The sequence below is a fragment of the Choloepus didactylus genome, chromosome 22 (assembly GCF_015220235.1).
Source record: "Choloepus didactylus isolate mChoDid1 chromosome 22, mChoDid1.pri, whole genome shotgun sequence".
In the NCBI taxonomy this organism is placed as follows: domain Eukaryota; kingdom Metazoa; phylum Chordata; class Mammalia; order Pilosa; family Megalonychidae; genus Choloepus; species Choloepus didactylus.
The window spans coordinates 26553152-26576649 of NC_051328.1; the positions used below are offsets into that span (position 1 = coordinate 26553152).

At 43.4% G+C, this 23498-nt stretch overlaps 1 protein-coding gene across 3 annotated transcripts in view; it reads left to right on the top strand.

Annotated features, from left to right (window-relative positions):
- Nucleotides 1–23498, top strand: part of ZFHX3 (zinc finger homeobox 3) — a 281010-nt gene that overhangs the window by 248506 nt on the left and 9006 nt on the right. For all 3 annotated transcript variants that reach the window (XM_037815539.1, XM_037815540.1, XM_037815541.1), the window contains 4 exons: nt 5839–5975; nt 6123–6323; nt 16201–16303; nt 17618–23113. In XM_037815539.1, the coding sequence (XP_037671467.1) occupies nt 5839–5975; nt 6123–6323; nt 16201–16303; nt 17618–23113 (5937 nt within the window). The remainder of the gene's footprint in view (nt 1–5838; nt 5976–6122; nt 6324–16200; nt 16304–17617; nt 23114–23498) is intronic.

Here is a 23498-nt window from a genome sequence, read left to right on the forward strand (position 1 = left end):
ACTTTGTTTCATCTCGCATCCCTCTTTTGGTCAAGAAGATGTTCTCAATCCCATGATGTCGGGTCCAGATTCATCCCCGGGTGTCATATCCTGCGTTGCCAGGGAGATTTACGCCCCTGGGAGTCAGATCCCATGTAGGGGGGAGGGCAGCGAGTTCACCTGCCAGGTTGGCTTAGCTAGAGAGAGAGGGTCACATCTGAGCAACAAAGAGGCACTCAGGGAGAGACTCGTAGGCACAATTATAAGCAGGTTTAGCCTCTCCTTTGTAGAATGAACTTCGTAAGTGCAAGTCCCATGATAGATGGCTCGGCACATCAAACCTCCAGTCCTCAATGTTTGTGAGAACATCGGCAACAATCCAGGTGAGGAAGCCCAACACTTCCACATTTTCCCCCCAACTCCTCGGGGGCCCTGCGTATATATTTTTATTCTCTGCCCCAATTACTTTGGGATGTGTCGCTGTTTCACACTAGCCTATGCAAACCTATGAGGTCTCACTTCCTATTAAAAGTTCCATGTAATTATGGTATTTGAACAAACCGTACAAGTTAAATTGTTTAGGAAATATAAACCCTGCACCAACTAAACTTCTCTTCCCTTGGTCTCACATGGAATGTGAAGTTTTAAAACACGGTCAGTATCGTCCTTTACTCTTTGGCGTGATTTGCCTTAGTCCTAACCACATCTGCTTCATTCATATCTCTAATTGAAGTCTGGACTCTTTTTCAGCTTTTTTAACAGTTGCTATATGTGCTAACACTGACATTCATATCTGCCAAGTTCTAGCTCTGAGTTTCAGGTGTCACACAGATACCCAGAGTTCCAGGGATCAATCAGGTTGTACACAAAGGGATCAACATCTCGGAAAATGGAGATAGCCATTACAATTCAGGAATAGAAGTGACTGCTGTAAGAGCTTACAGTCTAGGGACCGTTACAATAAACGTTCAAGGAGTAACTTTTAAAATAATTATTTTTGGAAGTTAAATGTTTCTGAAAGAAATGTGATGAAAACAGAGGATGTCTGAGAATTGATGTCTCTATGCATAAACGATTTCTTTTCCTAATGAAGCCATGAATTAACAACTGAGTTCCTTTTGAAATGACATTGCTTTTCTTGAATCTAGAGGAACCTAAGAGAATAAAATGGGGACTCATAAATCACGTGTTCCTCTTTTAGTATTGGTTTTTAACTGTCAGTTTTAGCGGCCAGCCCATCACAGTTTAAGGGGAAATAGTGGTTCTGGGCTCAACAAGCCTACTTAGAATTTTCTGTACTATGTACCAAGGACATATGTCAGTCCTTCCCTCATCAGTGAGGGCAACCGTAACTCCTTACAAGTCGAACAAGTGTTTTTCACTCCTTAGAAAGTTTGTGTGGCAAGAAATCCTCAGCTCACATCCTTTAGGGTTTCGTAGGGGTTTGACCCAGCATTTCGTTGTCATAATTCCCCATTTACCTGGCTTTATGGAATATGTAATCTATAGTATGTGCACTCACGTGATTTCTTGCAACGTTTTTATCCCCTTTGAAGTGCCAGGAGCCCAGCATGTTGCCTATGGAAGGTATGTTGAGATTTAACACATCGTTTTGGATGACATAGCTGTCAAAACGAGAAATATTGCTTTAACCAGCAAAGTAAAAATTACCACCTGATGTTTTACACATACAGTTTGGATCCAGATATAAACTTTGTCATGGACAGTTGAATTTAAATGCTAAACTATTTCTCATTATAATATTCAAAGTAATATTACGACAGATTTAGAAAATGAGAAAATGGTCCATGATTGCATCACCTTAATACATCATTTTTTTTCTCGTCTTTTTTCTGATATCTACTTTTTACATAGCTAGAACATGGTATAATGTACTTCTTATATTAATTTTTTTTCTGTTTTCCATTCCCAAAAAGATTTCCGTATTTCTTCATAGCTATCATTTTTAATGTCTTCTGATATGCAATAGACTGGCTGTTCCATTATTTGCTTAATCATGCCTGTCATAAGATATTTAGTTTGTTTTCAATTCATTTTGTTGTTATTGTAAAATCTACCACAGGCAGTAACCCTTCAAGTTGTCTGTAAACCAAAGTTTCTAGGTCCTGATTGCTTATACTATGGCTTATCTCTGGGGCTCATCTCTTCCTGTTTCACTAATGTGAAGTCATAACGGTCGTAGAGTGACCTGTAATGGACTTTTTAAAATAGTGTTTTCTATATTGTGATACCTTTCTTAGAATTTAAGTTAAAGTTTAGAAAAGTCTTCAAAGCAGAAAACCACAGTACTTTCTAACTCTTGGTATTTGTACAACCTCATTTACTTATGCCCACATTGTATGCTAGAGACAGAATTGAAGTAGAAACTGATTTTCAGATTCTGGGCCTATCAGAGAGAGGCAGTTTAAGAAAATCTCTGGGCCTGAAATAAATCTTCATCTAGCATGCTATGGGGAACTTCCACAACTCTTTGCCCATCTACAGAAATTGTGTCAAGACTTTGGTACTATGTCTTGATAGAGAGACATGTTTTTGTTTTTTTTTTTAATCATCATTTTATTGAGATATATTCATATACCACGCAGTCATACAAAACAAATGGTACTTTCGATTGTTTACAGTACCATTACATAGTTGTACATTCATCACCTAAATCAGTCCCTGACACCTTCATTAGCACACACACAAAAATAACAAGAATAATAATTAGAGTGAAAAAGAGCAATTGAAGTAAAAAAGAACACTGGGTACCTTTGTCTGTTTGTTTCCTTCCCCTACTTTTCTACACATCCATCCATAAACTAGACAAAGTGGAGTTTGGTCCTTATGGCATTCCCAATCCCATTGTCACCCCTCATAAGCTACATTTTTATACAACTGGAGAGACATGTTTTAATGTCTGAGGTCAAGCTGGTGGGGGTGCTGTGTCAGCTATAGTTAACCTTTAGGCACAGTCCTCACATCACCCAGGAAAAAACAATGTGATGGTAGTTGGGTGTTTGTCTTCCAACGAAACCTGTAACAAGAATGCCGTGGCTTTATCTTTAGAGAAGGACTAGTGAGCTGCAGGTGGCTATTATCCACTTCTAGACAGATTCGATCAAATAATTAAATGTGGGTTGTCCTGGATAGAAGGGAGATGAACCCAAGAAGCCTTTGCAACAGTGGATGCAGTATGTCATATTACAGCAGGGCTGTGTTACTGGGGAGAAAGAGAAACGCGTGAGTGCTGATTTTATTTTCTGAAACACTTTATGTAAGGACTCCTTAGCTCGAGCTTACAAAGGAAGCTTTAGAATTCCAGAGCAGTTTGAGTTTGAAAAAAAAAAAAAAGTTCCCTTCTCCTTGCAGAGGGAAATAATAGTGGCTTCTGAAACCAGAATTCTTCACCTTTGCAACCTCGTCACCATTCATTATGTGTAAGGTATTGAAGTAAAAGGATGGACTCTTTGGTCCCACAAGGAAGCTGATGTTGCACTGGGTTACTGTGTTTGCTTTTCAGCTCTGAGTGAGGGAGATGAGTTGGGTGGTCTCAGCCAAAGTGCCCATTGATTTGCACTGCCAATCAACTGCACAACTGACAGTCATTCCAAAGAGAGGGTGGCAGGCAGAATGATGGCTGTTTGCAAAGGAAGAGTTACTGTCCTGTGAAAGCAGGTGTTTTTCCAAGTCAGACTAATGAATGAAAAGACAGGGATAGGTGTTTGGAATAGAATCTGTAGCTTGGTTTGCCTCTGCTGCAAGGAGGAACAAACTGCAGCTCTTTCCTACCTAGAAGCACTGAGACGAAATGTCTTTCGATTGGGGGGTGGGAGTAGGGAAGGCAAAGCAATGGTTATGACAAACATTTAAAGTGTCACCTGATTTCTCTCTCTCCTCCCCCATCTTTGGAATGCATTTAAATAGTTAACATATAGACGATAACCAGTAAGCAAAAATGAAAATGATGGAGAATATGGGACCTTTAGGGAGGGGAAACAAAACATGTCCCTAAACATTAATTGAAGATTCCTTTGGTGGGGAGTGTTCAGGCAAGGGCCCCACCGACTGCGGTGTCTAAAACCTGTGACGTGAGGTTCTTCAGGAACAGGTCTGCAGGGGCCAGGAGATGGGAAGTGGGCCATGGGGGAACCAGTCTAGAATGTTACAGCACCGAGTTAATCGGCAGCCAGTCCATCACATTAAATATCCAGCCGTCATGTATTACCTTTCAAGTGAAAATGAATATCTCCCATTAAGAGCAAAATGGGTTTGAAGTCGATTCGAGACAGATTAAAGTACTGTTATGAGTGTGTGTGTTGGGAGGAGGAAGAGGAGGGGTCTGTGTGTAATATGCTTGTCCTTGTACTTTTTAAATAATAGATGGCCTACAAACTTATGTAGACCAGGTTACCAAGATATTGGGGTAAGAGGTCGCAAGATGTGCATTCTGAGAAGTGTACCAACTTCCTGGAACACTTCCTGCATTTAGCAGGTTTTTCAAAATTATTTTGTGGCCTTATGATTTTAATGAATAAAATTGATTTTCTAAAATTCTTTGGTAAAGTACATGTCTATAATGACAGCATCTTGGTGTCCACATCAGACAAATTTCAAAGCTAAGCATAAAGTAGAAATAAATGGTAGATAGCTAGACAGGGTGAGAAAAAAAAAGCAGTTTCATCAAGGACTAAAAATTTGGCTTTTAAGACCAGTGACTTAAATGCTGAGACAAATTGTTTGGCGATGAGGGCAGTTGGGATTATATTTTCAAACTATCATTTCCAGGGGATTTTTTCCCATTGCTTTTAGCAAAGTTTTGAAAAATGGAGTCCCAGATCAAAAACGAGTGAGCCAACCATCAGAGAGTCACCAGGTTTTGGAATAACCAAACCCAACCATGTTGGGATTTGTACTACGCTGGAGGAGCCCTGCTTAGCCTTGTTAAACCCTTAGCTCTCTGTTTCTCATCAAAAGCTTCCAGATCCATTTCTATGCTTAAAAGAACTACTTCCACCAACATTTCCATACCCACTGTTTGCTACTTAAATCTCATGTGAGTTTCCTCATTAATCAGTAGTTTGTTATTTTTGGTGGAGTGGGGAAGAGAGTGCATAGGGCATTTGTTTGGGCAAGCAGATAGGAAACTTTTCCTCTTACCACCCACCCTGAATAAACTCTTGTGTCTGTAGTATTGGTTAGGTTTTAACTTCGATTAGGACCCTGCCTGGTTATGCTCTTCAGTTACTTCTTCCCCAAGGGTGAATTGCTAAACCCAAACATGATTTTTGCATGTATTGGTATGTAGATATCCATGTGAACCCTTCTCCGATCATATCATGTTGCTTGTGATGTGTAATATTGTGATTCAAAGAGCTGGTACAATAAAGTTGTAAGTGCTTAGTTTATTACATCTATGAAATTAGAGCATGTCTAGTACTGAGGTTAACTAAGTGGTTGGCAAAGCAAAGGGTCAGTCTTTCCCACCCACCCTTAGCTTTACTGCCCTTTAGAAGCCAGCCGACGGTCTCATGATTGGGGGAGGTCAGAACAGACAGAATTTAGTTTAAGACTGTATAAATCCAACTCAGAACCTTTTACTCCATTTCTTTATCTTCTTTTCCTAGTGTTCAGTTGTTAAAGAAGTGACTGAAATTCACGAACGAGAAAAAAAATAAAACACTTGCTTCTTTTCCAACATGTTTGATAAGTCAGTCCGGATGCTCATCCTTCTTGAATTTTGGTGTTTAAAGAAAATCCTGAATGCTATAAATGAATGTCGATTCTCACCCAACACAAACCCTCTTGGGAGCTGGCCTGGTGTGGCTGCTGTATTACATCTTCCATTTTTTCTTCCAGCATCGTCCAACCAAGCAGAGAAGGAGCTGACAGATTCTCCTGCAACCTCCAAGCGCATCTCCTTCCCAGGTAGCTCGGAGTCTCCTCTCTCTTCTAAGCGACCAAAAACATCTGAGGAGACCAAGCCACCAGAGCAGGTGAGGGCAGAAGGGGGCTTCTGCTGGAGGTGGGTGTGCTTTAGGCACTGGTAGGAAATGAACTTGTGTGTTGGGTGGGCTTGGGGTAGACGCACTTGCTGGTGGGAAGTGAAGCTTCAGCCAGATGGGGGGGCGTGTTCCCCACAGATGTACCAGTGTCCCTACTGCAAGTACAGCAACGCTGACGTCAACCGGATCCGGGTGCACGCCATGACGCAGCACTCAGTGCAGCCCATGCTCCGCTGCCCCCTGTGCCAGGACATGCTCAACAACAAGATCCACCTCCAGCTGCACCTCACCCACCTCCACAGCGTGGCACCTGACTGCGTGGACAAGCTCATTATGACGGTAAGGCAGCCAGGGTCAGGACCCCGTGGCTTTTCCTTCCTCGGGTGTAGTAGCATGGACCAGATACCATGTAGCTGGAATAGAAAGCCAGTGTCGAGTTGGAAATGTTGGAAATTTGTGCTAGTTCTGTAACCTTTGTTCTCCAGAACGTGCCTTAGACAGAGCATGACCATGACCCAAAGTGATAAATACGTGTTTCTCAACCCCTTTTAGCACCCTCTCTCCCCTCGGGATGCAGACACATAGATTAGTTTACCATTTATGTGATGAAATTATTAAGTTATGCAGATTCTCCAAAGTTTATTGAGCAAGTCATGTCCTAGGTTGCTCTTATATTTGTTATGTCTCCTTTCATCCTGAAACCCTGTTTTTTTGTTTTTCTTTTTTAAATTTGTTTTTTTTAATGTGTTCCCATTAACAGATGAGAAAATTCAGGCTCAGAGTAGTTAATTGACTCAATGTCACTTTTTTTTTTAAAATCTTCATTTTATTGAGATATATTCACATACCATGCAGTCATACAAAACAAATCGTACATTTGATTGTTCACAGTACCATTACATAGTTGTACATTCATCACCTAAATCAATCCCTGACACCTTCATTAGCACACACACAAAAATAACAAGAATAGTAATTAAAGTAAAAAAGAGCAATTGAAGTAAAAAAGAACACTGGGTACCTTTGTCTGTTTGTTTGTTTGTTTCCTTCCCCTATTTTTCTACTCATCCATCCATAAACTAGACAAAGGGGAGTGTGGTCCTTACAGTTTTCCCAATCCCATTGTCACCCCTCATAAGCTACATTTTCATACAATTGTCTTCGAGATTCATGGGTTCTGGGTTGTAGTTTGATAGTTTCAGGTATCTACCACCAGCTACCCCAATTCTTTAGAACCTAAAATCAATGTCACTTTTAAGTGGCAGAATTGAGGTTTGAACCCACCACTCCAGGTGTGTGACCCAATATTGTGAGAGTTTCTCAAATGGATACTTTAGTTTTCAAAGCAGGAGAATGGTCAGTTGGCAGTTACATGTTGATTCATGAATGTGGGCTCTGCATTTTGAACATGATGTTGCTGCCCCTGCAGATTTTGAAAGCCGGGTTCAACACGGCCTCTATAAACATGGCCTACAAGGCTGGTATAAAGATTTAAATCTAATGTAATGTGTAACCTTTTTAAAATGCTACAAGTGATTCTAACATCCCACTTTTGATCTGTGCTAGGTTGCTGCAAAAGCCCCTATTGGTCAGTAGGGGAAAAGCCGCCAAAAAGAATTATTCTCACCTGTAACTAATTTGGCATTATTTCAGCAGTGGAGTGATAAAAAGTTAATTTGATCATGTTTTTGTATGAAGATTCCCAAAGAGGTAGTTTGTTCAGAATTCTGTATTTTAACATACACGTCACAGATATATAACCTCTAGGCATTTTCCATTCCATTTCACTACGCAAAACTATTGAATAATCTTGTGAATGTTGTTTAGTTATAAATAGCATATAACTGATGATATATCAAGAGAACTTCAGCAGCCAATGGAAACTCAAAGGCAACCTAGCGTAAGTTTCAAAGATTTTCAAGTGTAAATTCACTTGCAATGGGTATTTTCAGATAGACTGATGAACATTGTTAAAAGATTTTTTGTAAGGGGAAACTTCCTTCTGTGGATAGGTGGTTTTCTATGTTACACGTTTCCTCAGCAATCTCACCAGCCTTGGAAATTTAACAGGATTTTCCCGGCTTCATTCCCACTTCTCTCCTTCTGTGGTAGAGAAGTAGCTGATGGCCTGGAGCCATGGGGGCTTGGAGTACCAGAAAGAGGTGTGGGGAGGGAGGCATTTTCAATACTTCACTACACTGTTCTTTAGAATAAATCTGGTCTAGGAACTGTGGGCCTATAGTAGTTTGCTTTTCTGGTTTACAATAGCCAGTAAACCACTTCATTTATACATCCCTGTGGACTAGAGTATAAATTATATTTTAAAGATCTATTGTTTGGCATGTTTTTATAACAGCAGTAGTAGGACGCATTTTAAGTAGTGAGTCTCGTGGTCATTATGAATCTCTTCATCTACCAACAAAGTCTTCAGGGGCAGAATGTTACTACTGCATTTGCTTGGGTACCAACCCATAATATATTTCTGGGAGTTACCCACTAGCTACCATCTCCTCAAGCAGTGGTTCTCAACTTTTGGAGATGCTTATGAAAGCTAACAGCTGTGCTGCGTTACTGTAGGCACACTAAAGTTTGACAACTACTGTTATAGACCCTGCATCTATATTCTGTATATACAAAATTGTGCATGAGGACATCCTGAAGCTCATCCATTAAACCAGGTTAAGAAACCCTAGTCTATAAGAACCCCTGAGCACATAATTATGTGGGAGAAATGTGCTCCTTCAAGGACCCGTCTGCCTCGTCTTTCCACAGCAGACCGAATAGAGGTGTTTTCAAGACAGTTCTGAAAAGTGTACAAATTGTGGGAAACATGCTGGTTATAGGAAGTCAATTTGGTAGCAACAGGAGAAAGTTAAGGGATTCAGGAATATGTTGGAAGTTGTGGGAAATGTAAATTGTAATCATGGGGTTTTACTCTTTACATAAAGGTAAGGATGATTTTGCACACTCTTTGCATAGGGAGATGGAGTTATCGCATGGCTGTCAGTATTGAGTTGGTGCTTCAAGTCATGAGGAGGGTTTGCATCGAGCCAAATAACACATTTCCACCAAATCCTTTAGTTCAGCAGGAAAAGACAAGCAACCAAGGTTAGGGGAATTTGTGGCCATACCACGGGGCAAGGCTGGAATCTTATTTGAGGACTGGAGTCCTGATCTTGGTCTCTGCAGCTGATGAATCAAAACATATGCCATTGTCCTTCCTCTGAAAAGTTTGATGTTAAAACAGAATTGGCAATTATTTTACAACTAAGTGATTATAATGAACATATGGTTAAAATCATACCCCAAGAGGGTATTTTATTGCAATTTGATTAGAAAGTTGGCCCTGGGAAAGTACTGAGGCTTTCTGACTATCTGTATTTGTTCCTGGGCAGAAGAAACTGAAAACAGCATGATGAGAAATGCTCTCAAATCAGAGATCTGTTTTCTAGACCATATCATTAAGAAATGGTCAGTTTATAGTAATACATCCTCCAAGAGGATACGTTGTATCTACTTTGTCCCTGAGTGGCCAGGATGACTGCCAGTAAGAGGGGTGAATCCTCTTCCTTGCCAAATGAGTTGACTGAGTTAGCTGCTGTAGGCTCAGAATAGGAAAAGCTGGCAAAATCCAACAAATAGATAATCCCTGGCAGACAAGGGGTTGTGTTTAGGGTATCCAGAGCTATAAATTCTGGGAAGTATTTTTACTGACTAGGTCTAAGATCTCAGGATCTAACTTGAATTGGGTTTTGGTCCCTCTAAAAGTAAATTCCACTCTGATAAATAGAAATAGATTACTTTCTTCACAATGTGTTTCCGTTCAGTTGTAAAAGGAGAGCATTTTGAGGAAGCTTCATTTAATAATACCTTATCAGACAGCTTTCAGGAACCTGCAGTGTCTAATATGTCTGTTGCCATGGTAACAGCTGCTTGCTTATGCTCTGCATCTCGTATCTGTGTCTTCCATGGGCCCCCTTCTTTTTACTGATGAGGGGGCTTGAAAAATATTCTCCACTGGGAACAATTGCAGCACTGGCCTTCCACTGTGGAAACTGCACCCACAGCACTTCATTCTGCTCAGCCTAATGGCACCAGGGCTCCAAATGGTGTCTTTACACATATTACATGCAATGAAGGCATATGCAAAGCTTAAGGAAGATGAGACAAGTACTGCTCCAGATCTGGTTGGGAGCCACCTCTAATGTCAGTTTCATATAACTCAATCTCACCTGTTTACAGAGAAGCCGGAGATTTCCTATTGGTGGTAGAGAGGTAGGAGCTGCTGCTCTGTGCCCTCATTTTCCCAATCTTTTGAGGAGGGAGGATTGAGGGAAAGAGGGCATATTTTTGGTCCCTAAATGAAAATTGGAAAGCCTACCTACCATGACATTTCGATACTTTTAACTTATTCCAATTGATCACTGTCTTTCAGAGTGAAAGGACACACCACTGTGATCCTGAAGTATCAATATGGGGGAAATTTTCTTTGTTCCTTGATTACTTAACAAAATATGGTCTCAAAATGGATGTGGGGATTGGTTCCTGAGCAGGAACACCTTTTTCTCTGGCTCTTTTTATTCTCTCCCACTGGTAGTTCTTAATTATTCTGTATTTTTGGTACAAGCACAGACTTCCCTGCTTCAGGCTCTACACTGCCTGCGGTTTCCTCTGTAACTGTCTTTTGAGAGCATAAAATCTTCTGTGATTTTTCAGTCAGGTCTTTGTATCTCTAAGCTCCATGTGTTGCCTGTGCTTCTATGTGCTTTTGGGACAGGATGGCCTTCTGTTGTCCCCCCCCCCACACACACACACACACTGGGGTCTCTAGTAGCCACTGGCCCTGGGGTTGTCACACCTGCCTGAGTACCCGCTGTCTCACTTTGTTTCCATCTCAGAGGAAGGTAATGAAAATAATCGGGCTTCATTAATTCCAAGCCCTGTGAGATGATAGCCATTTGGAGCCCTGTTTGCCAATTAGATGGTCTAAATTAGAAGTGACCTTGGTACACTGCCACTGCTTGCCTCTGAGTCTAATGAAGCTTTTCTCTCTGATTCATTCTTCTCAGCTCTCTTCTGCATGTAAGCGTGTATGTGTGATAACTGTTCATGTGTTTCCTGTTCTCCCACCCACCCTTTTTTTCAGTCTCTCATTCCCAGTTTTAAAAATCTGGTTCAAGGCTACATTTGTTTTTGGCCCAAATGAATGTTAATGTGGCTCTGTAGTTTTTCCTTGTGGATTTTATGTTTTTAAAAAATCAGACTATACAGGAGACATTTTAGAAAGGAAACAAGACGAGAGAGGAAAAGTAGGTCTCCTGGGACCCCATGGTCCAGTGTCGAACCTGGCATATTCAGAAGGTAGTAAAGGAAGGGAAAAAGCCTCCAAAGCTCTTCTGTGAACAGACAGCTGTTTTGTTTACTTCAGAAGGGCAGAGAGCAGCTGGTGGGCCCTGATGACTAGGGGAAGCAGCTAGGGGAAGAAATGAGGAACTGACCCTCACAGGAGCATTCAGCTTTAGACATAACCACTAGCAAGAATGCTTAGTCCTGGAAGCAGTTGGGTTTTAACTTCATGCTTATATTTTTTGGACAGAAACAGTATCTCGTTTATAACGATGTAGGGACTGGACAGACTTATGCCAGGGAAGAATTCTTGAGATCTCCCCTATTTTTCCCTCTGTCTGAGGTTCTTCATTCTGTTGATTTTCACTAAAAAGTAAACGATTCAGGGCTTCCTCTAGAGTCTGGGGATAGTAGGGCTCTCAGAAAGATGCCCGATTTAGGTGAGCAATGTAGGGATAAGGGTCTCTGAGAAAACAGGACCAGCAGTTTTTTCTAAGAAAAGATCTCAGTTTTCCAACACATGGGACATATTGGTTGCAATGATCTGAGGCCAGCCTGTCTGAGAGTAGCCTTGAGAGGTGAATTTGCATGAACAGTCCCATAAGAACTTGTACCCCTTGGCTGTGCAGGATGTTGTATTTGCTTATTCCATATGCATGACTGGGAGAAAGGAGAGGTTTCTTGATAACTCTACCTCCTTCTCCTGAGTAACAATAAATATCTGAGGACCCTCCCAAATCTCATGGTGGGGATCGGACCCACATCTAAGACTCTGGGCTCTATAAGGTATGTCCTTGGGGCTCCAAGTTCCACTCACCTAATACAAATTTTAAAAGGTATTAAATCATAATCTAAAATAATGATAAACCAAGCTAGGAGGTAACAGGAACTAGGTATTTATGAACTTACGTCACCTCTTCTAGTAGATCAAAGGCTATTAACTTGAGTCCATGCATATCCCTGTAGGGACCCTGTGATTCCCTGGAATTATCTGCAGTATTCTGGGTGTATAGGTGTTTTTCTGAGGGTCTGCAACTTTCATCAGATTTTCTCGGGTTTATGACCTCTAAAAGATTAATTATTGATTGTGAGCTTCTTAGAGACTGGGATCTGGTATTGCTCTGTTACTCATAAGCATGCAGCACAAGGGACCCTGGACAGTGTCCAGTGAACTGTGTTCAAATGAATGGATGAACAAGAGTCACTCAAGGCTCTTGCTTCTCAACAGCTGAGTTGTTTGGAATCGCTTAAGCCTGAAGATTTTCAGCATCAGAGTAGATCTCCATTTCTTTTATGAGACTTGCTTACTTAAGATGTTAGAGCCACTGTTTGTTTCCAGACTTTCAGCACCCCAACTCAGCTGATGGTTTTCTTCCTACATTCCCATTGGCTCTGCATACTCTGGGGAGGGATATGGTTGACTTGCCTCAGAAGGGGGAGGAGGAACACATGAGGCAGTCTAGAAAGAAGATCCCATGGAGCTGCCGTTTGCATGGCCAAGGCCAATCTTTAAAGACCCAAATGCTGAGGAAGCAATGACTCTAATAAGCTCAATTTTCTTAACCAGCAAAATCTTTTATTCCTTGTTAAAATCAGTTTTAATATTCTCAGGTCCCTACTATACATTAGTAGCTCAAGCATGGGAGACATACTTTAAAGTATTTCCTGTTACAGATGTACAGATTATTAGAAGAATCAATCTATGTGGATCAGATAGCATTTTACAAAGTGTAAGTGTTTAGGTCTATTGTGTACTATCATCTGACCAAAATCTTGTTTAATTTTGAGTCCATGACTTAGGTGGTGGAGTGACAGGCAGAAAAAGAATACATATGTGTACTGTTTGTGCGGGGGAATTAGTGATGGGATCCAGTTATAAAAGGACCTTTAAGGTTTGGGCACACTTGAGCCACATTTTGTCTTCTCATGTATGTACATGCTCCAATGCTCCTAGCAAAAGAGAAGGACTTTACAGAACTGGGCCCAGCACAGTTGAGTGATGAACTTTCCCACTGACTTTCAATTGTCCATTAAAGACTGTGGCTGGAACAAGCTGAACCTTCCATGCAGTTTGGTGGCCACGTATGAGTGGAAAATAAAGGCAATACCAAGGCAAGCATTGAAGGAACTTTGGCCACCTCTCCTTTCCCACATTGAGCACAAGGGATCCTCATTGAGCTCTGTTGCCAGGATTATATTTATGGCTCCTTAGGAAAAAGCAACCTTTGAATGAAACATACTGTAAGCTGGCAGGAGAGGGAGCAATGGATTTAGGCTGGGGAACTTTCCATCATTGGGGGCCCTCTAATAGCCTGTGCAACAAGGCAGCTTCCATTCTCAACCTCTCTTCAGACATAAGTACAGATTTGCCTCACCAGAATTACTAGATTCTTAGGCTTCCCTTTAGGGATCTCCTCTTTGCCTTCTGAGAATTTCTTGCCTGTTAAAATTTCATAAACCAAACTATTTTTTTTTCCCCAGGGAAAGGTGTATAGTATGGATGAGAAGATGCAGGTAGATAAAAGTAATTACTTAAACACATATGGGGCGAGACTTAAGGTTTGGAGGCCCAGATTAAGATGCAGAGGAGCATGTGAGGTTGATGATTATATTTCGGGGAGAGTTAATTGATGGAAGGTGAAGGCAGACAAAGAACCTCTGCTTACTGCCTTCTTGAATCCCAATCAGGAATTATGATTAAAGTCGCAGCGAGACAACAGAGGGCTGATGAATTGGTGTCTTTTTTTTTTTTTTTTCTTTTTTGCCGTCATTCACACTTGATTGACTTCAACCTTTCAAGTGCAAAAGTCTCTCTTTTCCATTATTATTCATAGCCATCTGAGTTTTTCTAATTAAAGTGTATGAAAACAATTACTGATCCGTCGTACTGAGTCTGTTAGAAGGGATGTCTGCCTTACTGTAATGTGTATAAAAAGCCCACAGTTTTCTATAATGATGTGCAGCTGAGGTGTTAGATAATTTTATTCTTTTTTACTCTGTTGGGCTTTTTTTTTTCATTTCTCATGATTCATTTTTCATAATTCCTAAAGATCCCAGAAAAGGACTGATCCTGCAGCTACAACCGAGAAAGGAGGTGGGGGGGAATCTCTTTTCCTTTCCGTTTCTCCCCCTATTGCCCCCAACCTCGTGCCTCCCCCTGGCTGAGGACTATAAATTAATCGGTGACCTTTCACTTCTTGGATTCCCGCTGGACTCCCCAACCACACTGGTCAGAACTGCTTTCTATTAAAAAAATAGATGGAATGAGTTTGGCAAGCTCCGCTCCATTTCTAACGATTCATCAACAGCTAGCTTCAACCAGCTGCTGACAAGCTTTGTGTGAGGGTGCAGATGTCTGTGAAGCAGGAATACTGTCACACACTTCCACCTGCCCTGCACCTGCTCTTTGTAAACACAAGTTTCTCAGAGCCCTTCTCTATTAGTGCCTGTTGCTTAATTTTCATGCCTATTGGCATCTGCATTGCTGAAATTATTCTACTGCCTCTGTGATAGAAGTTACCTTCCTGGTGTTGGTGGGCCGGCTGTCCAGGTTTCTTCCAGGAACTGAGTCTGTCACTGAAGATACTGGTGAGCCTGGCAGCAGCTGTTTGAGCAAGACCATGATCTTCAAAGCCTGAAAAACTAATAGTAACTTATTTAAAGTGTGACCTAATTTTGAAAATAAATGTGGGTGTTTCAGTCTTTGCAATAGGAAGTGACGATATTTTGGTAAAGTTATGTTTGATGGAAAAAATAATGTTTCAAAGTAGGGCTGGGTGCCAAATAGAAATGTTAGTGGTGGCTGCAGTTGCTGTGCCTGTAATCTCTAGGTCAGTCCATTTCTCAGGCTGCCATCAATGGGAGATGATTTCTAATTCATTTGGGAATATCACCTCACCTTCCTTCCCACCCCCATAGAAGGTAAAGAGATACTGCCTCTTTTAAAATTAGGAACTTTTTATCCTTACACTGGACCTTGAAGTTATGCTTATCACATGCATATAGTTTGGGCAGGTTTCTGGCCAGAGCGTCTGAGGATCTAACCTAAAAGTGTAGCTATTATGGTCCAAGCTTACTCCGGAATTGCTGAATTAGGGAACAATGGTCATGATCAAGGTGGGGCTGCCCTGTTGTAGAATACTGTGTAGGCACCCTCTGTGGCTGGGATCCTGGCCCGAGATTCCCTCTGATGTTGTGTACCTCAGGCAAAAACTCCAGAAAAAATCCTGGCTTCAGTGAGTCACAGGGAGTGCTTGTCTGCTCTTGATCTCAGCTTGTAAAGGGTTACAAAATGTTGTTTCCTGGAAAATCTGCCAGTGTGTCTGCATGTCCTTAGCCTTCCCTTTGTTCTATTCTCATCTTAGTCTTACCCTTTCCTTCACTCTTATTCCCCTCCTCTTTTTGCCTGAATACATTTTGAAAACAGTACTACAATACTCCCTGCTTCGAGATTACAGTGTACTTTACTAGGTATGATTTAATTAGGGCCCTTATTATGTTTTCAGCAGCTTAAGGTGGGCCTTTCAACTTATCTACCTAATTGGTTGCACAAGAAGTTTCACAGCCCATGACAAAACATTGTCAGTGATCAAAGTCAAAATTCTGCATAAGGGAAAAATATTAATAATAAGATTATTCTTCAAGTGTGCACTGCTAATTATGTCCAGAATGTAACCGTAGAAACACTTTTGACTGATGTGAGCACTGTCTAATAAACATGAATCTTCAGTGAGCTATGAAAAGTGACACCTCCAGCTTTACACTGGTGAAGGCTAATTTTGCTTATTAAATAATTTTTAAACAGTTCTCTATTTTCTCTCTCTTTCCTCCCCATTTGACTCTCTTCGTTGCTCTTTCTCTTGCTTCTCAGGTGACTACCCCTGAAATGGTGATGCCCAGCAGCATGTTCCTCCCAGCAGCTGTTCCAGATCGAGACGGAAGTTCCAATTTGGAGGAGGCAGGAAAGCAGCCTGGTTAGTATCATTATTCTTGACCCCTGGGAATTGAAACAAAAAAAATGTTGGGCTAAAATGTAAGGGTTTCAAGAATTCTTTACCATCTTCCAAAGCAAATGGAGCTGATCAGGAGATGAAAGGGTACTGTGTTCAGCTATTTTATACTTTGGCTTTTGGCATGTATTTGCATATTACTCATACGTTTTAAAGATGAAAGGAAGTGTGAGAACCAGTGAATTTTGTTCCCTTAGACTATACAATTAGGAAGTGAATAACCAGAGACTCAGTCAGTAGGCCTGTAGATCCACCATCCTAACCTGCTAAACACTCTCTCTGAGGACTGAATTATTAGGGCGTTGTGGAACATGTGCAGTGATTTGGGGGGGTACTGGATGAGTTGTCTTTCTAGGAGCTGCCTCTGCACAGTGTTCTTCTTTAAGTCTTTTAATTGCCTTAGGATTAAGCATAGAGGTGTATTTGCAAAGAACATTGCTGTAGATGTGTATACTGTTGGTGCAATATGGTGGTATCTAGTTGATGGATCAGTAGACCTCCACTTATGAAGCTCTCCTGTACTTTCCTACTCTTATAAGCACAGAAGATTTCAGTTGGGAACAGTTCAGCCATACCACTGCCCAGCTGTCTCCCTTTTATTTTTCTGTATTAGGCAGTGGACAGCTGACCTGAAAAAGGGCGAGGGCAATTTATGGGTGTGATGATCTCATTGTAGGGGGGAAAAAAAGTTAATGTATTTTAATAATTGGCCACTTGAACGTTCATTGCTTATTGAACACAGATAACTGTCATAAGTCATATTATAATAAGAAATTAAATGCTTAAATATAGTCCAAAAGTTCTTACATTATAGTGTATAGTGATTCTTATAAATTCCCTACAACTTAGGATAGCATTAATTCACATATTCTATGATTCAGATCCACTGTGCTTTTATTACATATAAGGCAAAGTGACAAGGAGAATCTAGTCTAAGATGAGTAGTAATCTTTTAAACCAGTTCTTGAGGAATTGAGAATTCTGAGCCAAGAATTGGCTTATGTATTGTTTACAAGACTTTTAGATCTTTGGTACTGATGTAGGCCTATTATGAGTTGGCATTTCTTTGTATTTTCCTTTTACATATCTCTGTTCATGTGCACCATATTTATAATATATATTCCAGGGGGAAAAGAAGGTAGGGGTGAGGGTATGGTGGAGACTATATGGAGCGATTTCTGTTAGATTCTACATTAGTGGGCCTTGCTAGGCAGACAGCTCTGAATGTTATCCTTGAATCAAAGCCTTCTTTACCTTTGGGTTTGATGTTTTTTACAGAAACCTCAGAAGATTTGGGAAAGAACATCTTGCCATCAGCAAGTGCAGAGCACAGTGGAGATTTGAAACCCTCTCCTGCTGACCCCAGCATTGTGAAAGAAGACTCAGGCTTCCTCTGCTGGAAGAAGGGGTGCAACCAGGTTTTCAAAACTTCTGCTGCCCTTCAGACACACTTCAATGAGGTTCATGCCAAGAGGCCACAGCTGCCTGTTTCCGATCGCCATGTGTACAAGTACCGCTGTAATCAGTGCAGCCTGGCTTTTAAGACTATTGAAAAGTTGCAGCTTCATTCTCAGTACCATGTGATCAGAGCTGCCACTATGTGCTGTCTGTGTCAGCGCAGTTTCCGAACTTTCCAGGCTCTGAAAAAACACCTTGAGACCAGCCACCTGGAATTGAGTGAGGCCGACATCCAGCAGCTTTATGGTGGCCTTCTGGTCAATGGGGACCTCCTGGCAATGGGAGACCCTACACTGGCTGAGGACCATACCATAATCGTTGAGGAAGATAAGGAAGAAGAGAGTGACCTGGAAGATAAACAGAGCCCAACAGGCAGTGACTCAGGGTCAGTACAAGAAGACTTGGGCTCAGAGCCAAAGAGAGCTCTACCTTTCAGAAAAGGTCCCAACTTCACCATGGAGAAATTTCTAGACCCTTCTCGTCCTTACAAGTGTACTGTCTGCAAAGAATCTTTCACTCAAAAGAATATCCTACTAGTGCACTACAATTCTGTCTCCCATCTGCATAAATTAAAGAGAGCCCTTCAAGAATCAGCAACTGGTCAACCAGAACCTACCAGCAGCCCAGACAACAAACCTTTTAAGTGTAACACGTGTAATGTGGCCTACAGCCAGAGTTCCACTTTGGAGATCCACATGAGGTCTGTGTTACATCAAACCAAGGCTCGAGCAGCCAAGCTGGAAGCTGCAAGTGGCAGCAGCAATGGAACTGGTAACAGCAGCAGTGTCTCCCTAAGCTCCTCCACTCCAAGTCCTGTGAGCACCAGTGGCAGTAATACCTTTACCACTACCAATGCAAGCAGTGCTGGCATCACTCCAGGTTCTAACTTATTGAGCCAAGTGTCCACTGAAGGTGTAGTGATGCCACCCCTTGGGAATCCCATCAGTGCCAGCGTTCCTTCCTCTTCAGAGCCTAAGGAGGCCAATCGGAAGAAGCTGGCAGATATGATTGCATCCAGGCAGCAGCAGCAGCAGCAGCAGCAACAACAACAGCAGCAGCAGCAGCAGCAGCAGCAGCAGCAGCAGCAGCAGCAGCAGCAGCAGCATCAAGCACAGACACTGGCCCAGGCCCAGGCCCAAGTTCAAGCTCACTTGCAACAGGAGCTACAGCAGCAGGCTGCCTTGATCCAGTCTCAGCTGTTTAACCCCACCCTCCTTCCTCACTTCCCCATGACCACTGAGACCCTGCTACAGCTGCAGCAGCAGCAGCATCTCCTCTTTCCTTTCTACATCCCTAGTGCTGAGTTCCAGCTCAACCCAGAGGTAAGCTTGCCAGTGACCAGTGGGGCACTGACGCTGACTGGCACAGGCCCAGGCCTGCTGGAAGATTTAAAAGCTCAGGTTCAGATCCCCCAGCAAAGCCACCAACAACAGATCCTACAACAGCAGCAGCAACAGAGCCAGCTCTCTTTGTCCCAGGGTCACTCTGCCCTCCTTCAGCCAAGCCAGCACCCAGAAAAGAAAAACAAATTGGTCATCAAAGAAAAGGAAAAAGAAAGCCAGAGAGAGAGGGACAGTGCCGAGTGTGGAGAAGGCAAGCTGGGACCGAAGGAATCGCTGCCAGATGCCCTGAAAGCCAAAGAGAAGAAGGAGCTGGCACCAGGGACTAGTTCTGAGGCTTCTGTGCTTCCTCCACGCATTGCCTCAGATGCCAGAGGGAACTCCACCAAGGCCTTGCTAGAGAACTTTGGCTTTGAGCTGGTCATTCAGTACAATGAGAACAAGCAGAAGGTGCAAAAGAAGAATGGGAAGACAGAACAGGGAGAGAATTTGGAAAAGCTCGAGTGTGACTCTTGTGGCAAGTTCTTTTCCAACATCTTGATTTTAAAGAGTCATCAAGAGCATGTTCACCAAAATTACTTTCCCTTTAAACAGCTGGAGAGGTTTGCCAAACAGTACAGAGAGCACTATGATAAACTGTACCCCCTGAGGCCCCAAACCCCAGACCCACCACCTCCTCCCCCTCCCCCCCCTCCTCCTCCTCTTCCTGCAGCACCCCCCCAGCCAGCTTCCACGCCAGCCATTCCTGCTTCAGCTCCACCAATCACTTCTCCTACGATTGCATCAACCCAGCCATCCGTTCCCCTCACCCAGCTCTCCATGCCAATGGAGCTGCCCATCTTCTCACCACTGATGATGCAGACAATGCCACTGCAGACCTTGCCTGCTCAGCTGCCACCTCAGCTCGGCCCTGTGGAACCTCTGCCTGCAGACCTGGCCCAACTGTACCAGCATCAGCTCAATCCAAGCCTACTCCAGCAGCAGAACAAGAGGCCTCGAACCAGGATCACAGATGACCAGCTCCGCGTCCTGCGGCAATATTTTGATATTAACAACTCCCCTAGTGAAGAGCAGATCAAAGAGATGGCAGACAAATCAGGGTTGCCCCAGAAAGTGATCAAGCACTGGTTCAGAAACACTCTTTTCAAAGAGCGGCAGCGTAACAAGGACTCCCCTTACAACTTCAGCAATCCTCCCATCACCAGCCTGGAGGAGCTCAAGATTGATTCCCGGCCCCCTTCACCAGAACCACAGAAGCAGGAGTACTGGGGAAGCAAGAGGTCTTCAAGAACAAGATTTACTGACTATCAGCTGAGGGTCCTACAGGACTTTTTTGATGCTAATGCTTACCCCAAGGATGATGAATTTGAGCAACTCTCTAACTTACTGAACCTTCCAACCCGGGTCATAGTGGTGTGGTTTCAAAATGCCCGTCAGAAGGCCAGGAAAAATTATGAGAATCAGGGAGAGGGCAAAGACGGAGAGCGGCGTGAACTTACTAATGATAGATACATTCGAACAAGCAACTTGAATTACCAGTGTAAAAAATGTAGCCTGGTGTTTCAGCGGATCTTTGATCTCATCAAGCACCAGAAGAAACTGTGTTACAAAGATGAGGATGAGGAGGGCCAGGATGACAGCCAAAATGAAGATTCCATGGATGCCATGGAAATCGTGACTCCCACTAGCTCTTCTTGCAGCACCCCCATGCCCTCACAGGCCTACAGTGCCCCAGGGCCATCAGCCAATACAGCCTCCTCTGCTTTCTTGCAGCTTACAGCAGAAGCTGACGAACTGGCCAACTTTGGTTCAAAAACAGAGGTGAGTGATGAGAAACCAAAGCAGGCTGAACCTCCCAGCGCACAGCCAAACCAAACCCAAGAAAAGCAAGGACAACCAAAGCCAGAGCTGCAGCAGCAAGACCAGCCCGAGCAGAAGACAAATGCACCCCAGCAGAAGCTCCCTCAGCTGGCCTCTCCCCCTTCGTTACCACAGCCTCCTCCACAAGCACCCCCTCCTCAGTGCCCCTTACCACAGTCGAGCCCTAGTCCTTCCCAGCTCTCCCACCTGTCCCTCAAACCCCTCCACACATCAACTCCTCAACAGTTGGCAAACTTACCTCCTCAGCTAATCCCCTACCAGTGTGACCAGTGTAAACTGGCATTTCCATCATTTGAGCACTGGCAGGAGCATCAGCAGCTTCACTTCCTCAGTGCACAGAATCAGTTCATCCACCCTCAATTTTTGGACAGGTCACTGGATATGCCTTTCATGCTCTTTGACCCTAGTAACCCACTCCTGGCAAGCCAGCTGCTCTCTGGGGCCATACCTCAGATTCCAGCAAGCTCAGCCACTTCCCCTTCAACTCCAACCTCCACAATGAACACTCTGAAGAGGAAATTGGAGGAAAAGGCCAGTGCAAGCCCTGGCGAAAACGACAGTGGCACAGGAGGAGAAGAACCTCAGAGAGATAAGCGTTTGAGGACAACTATTACACCGGAACAGCTAGAAATTCTCTACCAAAAGTATCTACTAGACTCCAATCCAACTCGGAAGATGCTGGATCACATTGCGCATGAGGTGGGCTTGAAGAAACGTGTGGTGCAAGTCTGGTTTCAGAACACCCGGGCTCGGGAAAGAAAAGGACAGTTCCGGGCTGTGGGCCCAGCCCAGGCCCATAGGAGGTGTCCTTTTTGCAGAGCACTCTTCAAAGCCAAGACTGCCCTCGAGGCTCATATCCGGTCGCGTCACTGGCATGAAGCCAAGAGAGCTGGCTACAACCTAACTTTGTCTGCAATGCTATTAGACTGTGATGGGGGCCTACAGATGAAAGGAGATATTTTTGATGGAACTAGCTTTTCCCACCTACCCCCAAGCAGTAGTGATGGCCAGGGCGTTCCCCTCTCTCCTGTGAGTAAAACCATGGAGTTGTCTCCCAGAACTCTTCTTAGCCCTTCCTCCATCAAGGTGGAAGGGATTGAAGACTTTGAAAGTCCCTCCATGTCCTCAGTTAATCTAAATTTTGACCAAACGAAACTGGACAACGATGACTGTTCCTCTGTCAACACGGCAATCACAGATACCACCACTGGAGATGAGGGCAATGCAGATAATGACAGTGCAACAGGAATAGCAACTGAAACCAAATCCTCTTCAGCCCCCAATGAAGGGTTGACCAAAGCAGCCATGATAGCAATGTCCGAATATGACGATCGGTTGTCATCTGGTCTGGTCAGCCCAGCCCCGAGCTTTTACAGCAAGGAATATGACAATGAAGGCACAGTAGACTACAGTGAAACCTCAAGCCTTGCAGATCCCTGTTCCCCAAGTCCTGGTGCAAGTGGGTCGGCAGGCAAATCTGGAGACAGTGGGGATCGGCCGGGGCAGAAACGTTTTCGCACACAAATGACCAATCTTCAGCTGAAGGTCCTCAAGTCATGCTTTAATGACTACAGGACGCCTACCATGCTAGAGTGTGAAGTCCTGGGCAATGACATTGGACTGCCAAAGAGAGTCGTTCAGGTCTGGTTCCAGAATGCCCGGGCAAAAGAAAAGAAGTCCAAGTTAAGCATGGCCAAGCATTTTGGTATAAACCAAACGAGTTATGAGGGACCCAAAACAGAGTGCACTTTGTGTGGCATCAAGTACAGCGCTCGGCTGTCTGTACGTGACCATATCTTTTCCCAACAGCATATCTCCAAAGTTAAAGACACCATTGGAAGCCAGTTGGACAAGGAGAAAGAATACTTCGACCCAGCCACTGTACGTCAACTGATGGCTCAACAAGAGTTGGACCGGATTAAAAAGGCCAATGAGGTCCTTGGACTGGCAGCTCAGCAGCAAGGGATGTTTGACAACGCCCCTCTTCAGGCTCTTAACCTTCCTTCAGCATACCCAGCGCTCCAGGGCATTCCTCCTGTGTTGCTCCCTGGCCTCAACAGCCCCTCCTTGCCAGGCTTTACTCCATCCAACACAGGTGGGTTCAGCTCTAGGTGATTCTACCAGCCTTAAATAGCGGACCAGTTAGAGCTTTGTTATATGGCTACCACCCAACTCTTCCCGTGCTGGACAGGTAGGAAGCTTCCTGCTCACAGTTCTCTAACAGTAAGGAAACTTCTGTTGCCTTCCATTTAGCCTCCACAGTGCTAGAGTACACTTGTCCTTTACCTTACTAGATCAGTGATGGGGCCTCCAATTGGAACAGTCTCCTCTGAAACCTCTCTTGTACCTTGTCTTCAGTGACACAACCAAGGTGTGTGTTATAGGGGAGAGCTTGAGGGTCCTGACATACTAACTCCTGGGGTATTTTCAAGAAAGAGGCTTTCCATAATAGACCCTTCTACTCAGTCCTTGCAGAAATG